Here is an 8137-nt window from a genome sequence, read left to right on the forward strand (position 1 = left end):
CTATACCATTGTATAGTGTTCTTAAAATTATATATTACTCGGATCGTTGAAACACAAAACTATGACAACAAGGCATGTAGACTATTGGACACTGTCATTTTTTCTCTCTTACATCACTTTTAATTACTTTTAGTATCAGTGATAAGATATATGCAATGAATAAGACGTTGGCGTAAAGATGGTGGTTGATACTTAAGATATTAATATTGCAATTACGGATAAGAAAACATTGATTCCAATACAGGTTCATTGACTTCAATTTCCAAACACTGTCAGATCTCGATTATTCATTCCGACATCACGTTGGCTATCATGCTGTCATCAGTTATCATCCGTACACTGACGTCATCATCTGTATGAGGCGGTTATCAGTAGGCCTACACTACTAAAATAGAATCACTTCTACCATCTGATATACTCTATTAAGAATAACTGTGTTACTTACAACGAGATACACACAATATTGTATTCCGATGGCTTCACTTAATAGAAATATATGTAGGCCTTATAGTATGTCTTATTTTTTATACTCGTAGTATAGCAATTTTTAATTACAGTATTAAAGAAGTATTCAGAAATTCGAAATAAAAGGGGCCCAGGGAAGGACTTTCACAGATAGGGCCCCAATACCACCTCAGCCCCATCCATTTTTATATAATCTTTAAAAATGTAGTGGGGGGAGGGGAGACTGGGCCCCATCCCTTTGAATCTGCCACTGCTGACTGTGCGCGACAACGGTGATTACGGTCGTACAACGACTGCAATATATCAAGTGTCATATTAAATCAAAAAAGATTTATCACCTTAAGGTAGTAAAACTAACTCAAGAAGTATGAAGATTGATTATCATCGAGTCCTTTGTTTTGATGTACGATTCCTGAAACACACCGATCTGTCGCTGCGGAATGCTCAGTGATATTTGAGGTGGATGAATGGAATGTAATTACAGATACTGAACCGCGTCTTCATTTGCGCAATTAATTGAAATGACGCTGTACGGAAGTGTGCGATGTTGCAATTACACAGGTGCGTGAGCATGGATCTGTATTGCAGAATGCTTGTTACGTCATTGATGCTATCCACTCACGTGTCGTGCATCTGGTATTGCACAGTGATGTTGAACCAACATTTGAATTGTGGATGTGCAATAATCTACTACTATACTATACAATATTATACTTTATGACGTCATATGAAAACTTGTGTACATTATGAATTCTTGGTTTCTGTTTTCCCGGATTGTAGGATTGAGTGACCTTAGTATTAAGTAGTAAGTTTTTGCTGAAAAAAGAAACATAAAAATTAATTTCATGACAACCTGATTTGATCTGACCACACAAGTGTCACTCAATGGACGCACCTGGCATTGTACAGTGAGTGATGTTAATTCATGGTTGAATCAACATTTTGAATTATGGATGTGCAAATACTGTACTGTACTGTATTAGACTTTATGACGTCATTAGAAAAATGTGTAGAATACTCAGTTCGGTTTCTGTTTACCCGGATTGAAGGATCCTAGTGGCCTAGTCTTTCAATGCAAAAAAGTATGAATTTCTTAAAGAAAACAAAAATATAAAAACATAAAAAATGAATTTCATGATGATTTGATTTGATCTGGTTTGATTTACAGTTTATATTTGGCATGATCTAATTGGAGATGAGTACAACAACGATTATGGGATTTGAGAAATTATGATAATGATGCTGAAGATGATGATAATGATGATGATGATAATGATGAGATGATGATGATGATGATGATGATGATGATGATGACAATTAACTCGCATAACACGTTGATGCAGAAACTCATTTATTGCAAATACCATACACAGTATAAAAAGAAAGTAAATATCATTTAGGACCATTGGTAGTTATAATAGGCCCATAGTCTTTTGAAGTTAAGTGTTATTGACTTTATACAATAAGCATACAGAATGCATATCTTGGGATCTTATCATATTTTAAGGGGATTATAATATATTATTTACATATTTTCTTATAGGCCCTTTACTGTGTAACCATGACGAATAAGAAACTTTTTGGACATCAAAACTTTCTAACATTAAATCTTGAATATTCATGATTAACATGAGGGTGTTGATCATCATCATCATGATCCTGGTAACGAAGACGATATCAATACGGTACTACGAGAAGCTTTATTGCAATTTTGCAAATTGCAATAAAAATTATGAATGCAAACTATTTATTCATATTCCCTCCTCTTATATTATCATGCTTGAAGATCAGTATCCACAAATCCTTGTTCTCAGGAATCCCGCAATCTCAAGGATACAGGCGATTTCGTTAATTAGCTTTTCGTCATCTTGATGGACCTGACGTATTTCGAAATTCATATGAGGCTTTTCATATAAATATAGTATCGTGTTTTTAAAAGGGTTTTGTGTTATATCCTTACTAAATGATAATTTAGCTAAACTCATGCTTCCGTAATTATTAGATTATTGCTGTTTGGTTATTATTGTGAGATGGATTAATTCGTTTCACATTTAAAAGCATTCGATGAAATTTGATAATAAAGAGATAAATTGTGGTTACGTGCGCGTTTCTTCCAACATAAGTCCTTGAAAAAAAGAAAAAAAAAACAACGATCAGGACATAGCTTGTGATATCGGTAATTAAACCATTGGCGCAGAGGCCAGAGAAACCGGGGCAAGTTACCCCGCGGCCGGGGCTGGCAGAGGCCAGGGATAACTAGGTAAAAAATAATAAAATAAAATAAATAAATAAAAATTATTAAACGTATACATTCGTCCAGTATCATTCATGTGTTTTTCCCATGAGAATTGTAAATAAAGCTGACCGTTTATCGATGCAAGCTGGTAATTAATCGCTTCTAATTATTTTTCATTAATATTTTCATGACTTCTACTATATATTTTATGTTTACAATGTATCAAATAGTAAATTCCTTACGTTATTAATTACGGTAATAGTTATAAACGGCTTGGACCCTGGACATCGTCAATATACATAGACCTCAAGTTAGAAAATACAAATAGACCTGATAGAGATTCGATTGTCAAATAAATACTGAATTATATTAAACCAGTGGCGGATTTAAGGGGAGAGCCGGCCCCACCCCCTAAACTTTCGTTAAGTCTAAGAGTGCCATTTCCGGCCGTCCAGAGGTGCCATAATCATAAATGTTCTTACTTCAGCCCCAACCGTGGTGGGGCTGAGGTAGATAGACCGTCCATCTGTGAAGTCCTTCTCTGGGCCCCCTCTATTTCATATTTCTGGATCCGCCACTGTAAACTTTCATACTTGTTATGAATCTGTTCAGCACGTTTAAATAAAAGGAAGGATAGCTTTTACTTTTCATGTTTGTATACTTTGTTTTTCATGACCTGGTGCCTGGTGAAATTAGGCACTCTATAATCGATTAAATTAGTCTAATCCGTTAAAAGGCCGTAGCTTCCGGGGGGCACCAGGGATCAATGCCCCTCGATCCCGCTGGGGCCCTAGGCGGCCCCCAGACCTCCAACAAATGGGCCCGGACAGCGAAGATGCCCCGGGGCCCGCGGCCACTCTCGACGGCCCTGAGTTAAACACAGGTTGGCAATATAGAGACAAATTTACAGAAAGGGTCGGATGGATGGATGGACTGGGGAAAATAGGCTGATGGATGGATAAATAAATGAATGGGTATGATTAATGGGATAGGTGGAACTCCCTAGTTGGATGGAAAATAGATGAATGAGTGGATGGATGAAAGGATACCGTATAGGATGGATTATGGATGGTTGAATGGATGTGATAGATGGATAGGGTGAGGGAATGGCAGGAATAGAGATTGCAACATACGGAGAGGCAGATAGAGAGACCAACCAAACAGTGGTGGGCGCTAGGATTTTCCCGAAGGGAAGGAGGGAAATGGGCGTGGTCAGGCAAAATTTAAATCTCTCGGAATGGGCTCAGGGGCGGGCAAACCCCCGACGAAGCTCTAACAATTTAGGGATTTTAAAGACTTAGGCCTATTTGATCGATATTGATGTCTAAAAAATATATAAAAATAGCCTATACCGTACATTTGTTTTCCTCCCCGACAAATTTTAGTTTTCTCCCCGATGCAGGACCAGCTCCTCCCCTCCCGCAGCCCAACTGACGCCGCGACCAATTTTTTTTTTTTTTTTTTTGTGGTAGGTCTAAATGACAATGTTGCATCAGACCTTTTTTCAGGTAAAATATTTGAAGATACGATTAGTTAACAAGGTGTGGAATAAGTAGGGGGTGATGCATTGATTATTATTTCTGAGGAAATCCACGGAACGTAAAGAGAGATAAATATTGTCGTGCAATTCTCGTATATTTATGCGGTATTTGTTTTTGTGTCGAAACATGATAGTCAGTAGTGTTGGTTCTAATTGCTTAAAATGTCTTCGATTTGGCAGGGGACACCTGGTCAATTACTTCACATGTGTGTTATTGATCTGTTTAATTTCCAAAGCATTTCAGATTATGAGCGTATTAGTGTTAGACACAGATTGTGCTGGGCAAAACCATGGTGCCATACGCCCTACCTACCTACTAAATCATGCCATTTTTGTCCTTTGGTATTGTCTTTAATTTAGATTTAGATCTTGAGACTAGATTATATCAGCAGCTTATCAGTTTATCTTCATTTTGTAATAATCGGCTTTAGAGTTTCATCCACTTTTCTTTTAAGATGTCCAGCTTTCATATTATTTAGTACTTATTATTGGCTGTGTATTCATTTTTATTTCATCCTGTCCAATATTTTGTTTCTGTCTTATTATTTACCATATAACATTTGTTTCGTACAACTTATTTGTAAAGGACTCTCAGCAACATGTTGTCTGTCCACGAGGATGTGATTGTAATTTCCATTTGAATTACACCGTAAGTCAATGACTTATGTAAATAATATACCAAAGTCATCCTTGTTCTTAATGTATATAATACGACGAAACAATTAATTAATGACATCCAGGAGATACGATGACGCGATCTTTTGCAGAGCCTTTCGCTGAAAAATACGCTCTTCGAATTAACTTCGTTACAGATCATTTCATAAAACATAGGCCTGACGTTGCTTTAATAAAACTTAGTAACCGTACAAACGCTTTTTAATTAGGCCATAATGTTTATTGGCATAGTTAAATACACTTTACAGGGGCGAATCCAAGATGTCCGAAAGGGGAAGGGGCCGAAAGTGGGACCGATCGAGATAACACCACACTAGGGTGTCCGGGGGAAAACCCCGCGAAATTTGTGTTTTCTAGACGCCCAAAAGTAACCCCCGAGGTTGGGCGATCAAATTCTTCTTTCTTTCTTATTTTTTCTTCTTCTTCTTTTTTTAACTTTCCAAAATCCGCCCCTGATTTGTGTTAGTTTAAGTGTATCTGATATCCATCATTAGGAACATAGCTTTGTCTGCAGCCAGTCTTAAGAAAACAGGTTACACTGGAGGAAACTGAGCGCAGTGGCGGAAAGTGTGACGTCTCAGAGGGAGAAGAAAGGCCCCGGGCCCTCATACTAATACAGTAATAGTAATACATAGCCTTGACCAGTGTGCTATCAGACTAAAGAGACCAGTTAAATCGTATAGGGGTCACGTATGGACCCCTTCATTTATCATCCCAGCACTTACTTAATTCCCAATTTTTAACGCACAACTGAACCAAAGGGCCTACTAGAGCCCTAGTAAGATTCACGGGGAGATTTTTTTTTTTATGGCTTAGTAATGGCCATAATGTGCTTTAGACCACAATATTAGTGATTGTAAATCAAAATAACATTATTTGGATAGGCAAATTACTATTGTTGGTTCAGACCTGTCCGACGAGGGGATTTTCCCTTACATTAACCCCGCTGGCTACCTTTGATCCAAATTTTCCATAGACAATGCCTGTTTATATTAGAGTTCGTTTCGTAGGCTCGTTGGTCTGTGAATAGTATTATCGAAAATTTTATATAATTGCCTATTTCCCCCAGCCTAAAAGACTACTCGATGAAAATGTGATGAAGTTGAGATACAGTATTACATAATTAGAGAGTGTTAACAAAGCTAAAAAGGTGTTGTTTATTATATAACAATGCATTTTAAATTAATTAGCTATTCAGTTTTATTTAATTTTAAGGGATCTTTCTCGGGATCTTTCTAGATTTTTAACGATTTATGAATTGAATAGGAATAAACAAATGTCATTATAACATACATGTACAATCGCAATTGAGTCGGTTATCGCCGAGGATTTAGACTACGGAGGTTAAATAATGAAAATAATTATCTCGTCTCCATTGAGTCCGTTGGTCTCACGTACAAGAGGGAAGAGAGGAGAGATAAATTAAAATTATCATTCTGACTGATTGAACCAATGAGTTGGCTGTATGTGGTAACCCAATGTCAAAAACCATTATTCCGATCGACCAGGTCCCCCGGGTTGTGAGCTGGTGTACTCGGCCAGTTAAAATCGCAATTGCATTGACGTCATAATACTCAGTTATCACCAATGGAAACCAAAGGGACTCTGCTCATTGGACCGTAATATTATTCACAGAAGCTTCCGCGATACTGGTTGAAACAAATCATGCTTGCATTGATATACGGATCAGAATAAATATAACACAGAGTGTACTGATATAATACACAAATTCTGATCGTGTTTTTGTCCGAGTAGATGCTAGCGTAAAGCCTCGCTAGGCTCCCTGGACAGTAATCATGGCTATAGTAGCTATACGTCGAAGACGTTCTTTTCTATGGAGAAGAATACTGTTTATTTCATTTGTGTGTTTATTAGTGGCTGCTATAAGGAACATAGGATTTTCAAGAGCCAGTAATGCTGGTAAGTGTGCAGTGATGCTGTTGAGCACAGTGTATCAAACTACAAGATCATATTCTTTTGATTTGAATGTTGAGGTGACATTGTACCCACTTTTAATTGTTAGTTTACGGTACCTCGCTTTAGTACAGTATAGTTTTGTTTGTCTTCTCCCCAATGGTTATTAAACACAAGTCACGGGTTTCATACCGCCGTGTCAGCGAGGGGTTAAAAACAATTGATTTGCAGGTGTGTAAATATCGTTCGAATTTTGAAAATGTTGAGCGTTGTTTATTATGAAAACGCAAAACACGTGAATTAATTTAATTGTATGCAGTAAATTACCAAAAATAGTAAGCTAGATGGCTTATTCCAGTGTTCGATAACGTCACATTTTAATTTGGGCCTACCATTCGCTACAGTATGACGCAGCTAATGGACTTGATTGGTTTACTGTGATTGAAACAACTATACCAGTAATTTTAATTCTCATAAACACTCAAAACTGTATTTACCATAGGCCTAACACAAGTATTAACACATGAATATATATGTATTCGAGCACAGTTATTAGTTATTATTATTTGTTTATTTATATAGGCCTATACATACTAGATGAGTATCGTAAGTTCATTTTCAAGTTTTATGAAGGAACAATAACCTCTCCGAGTCGCTGACAAGGAGTATCAAACCATTAGACCACGGAGACCTCTACGGTATTATATTGGCGCAGATCTCCCCCAGGGACTTAATTTCATACACTTGACTTGGCGCAGATCTCCCCCAGGGACTTAATTTCATACACTTGACAGAAACGCTCACACAAAGTGAATATAGGTTGCAATTTTAGAAATCATAATATTAACATAGGCCTATATCTGTCTCTTATACACATCTAGATGTGTATAAGAGACAGATATTTTACTCTGTAAATCTCTAAATTAATTACAGTACTAACCAATTAAAAATAATATTCATTGTCTTTTCACCCTGTGGGCATTCTTAGAAAGACCATGAGGAGACATTAATACATAACTTATAAGCACAAAAGTAAAAAATGATTTACAAAGCTTAAATATATAACTAGATTTGAAGTAACTAAAGACTAATTCATTAAATTCTTGATCTTATAGTCTAAACATTTCTTAGATTACAATTAATGATGGTTAATTGTATAGCTATACTTGCATTCAGGGATGTATTTGTGTGGATAGGTGGAGGGGGGTGTGCCACCCAGCCTTGTAGTTTTCCACCCAGCCTTGTAGTTTTCCACCCAATTTCAAAGCTAATTTCACCCACGTTTATTAAACCCCCCCCCCCCTCTC

General features: G+C 37.0%; 1 protein-coding gene across 3 annotated transcripts in view; it reads left to right on the plus strand.

Annotated features, from left to right (window-relative positions):
* The first annotated feature begins 6535 nt into the window (after positions 1 to 6535).
* Positions 6536 to 8137, plus strand: part of LOC117104396 (sodium/potassium/calcium exchanger 3-like) — a 44081-nt gene continuing 42479 nt past the window's right edge. For 2 of the 3 annotated variants that reach the window (XM_033245234.1, XM_033245231.1), the window contains exon 1: positions 6536 to 6836. In XM_033245234.1, the coding sequence (XP_033101125.1) occupies positions 6713 to 6836 (124 nt within the window). In that variant the 5' untranslated portion in view covers positions 6536 to 6712. The remainder of the gene's footprint in view (positions 6837 to 8137) is intronic. The other variant, XM_033245230.1, reaches the window with a different exon arrangement.

The sequence above is a fragment of the Anneissia japonica genome, unplaced genomic scaffold, assembly GCF_011630105.1.
Source record: "Anneissia japonica isolate Jap-2015-1 unplaced genomic scaffold, ASM1163010v1 scaffold287818_len932483_cov186, whole genome shotgun sequence".
Taxonomy (NCBI): domain Eukaryota; kingdom Metazoa; phylum Echinodermata; class Crinoidea; order Comatulida; family Comatulidae; genus Anneissia; species Anneissia japonica.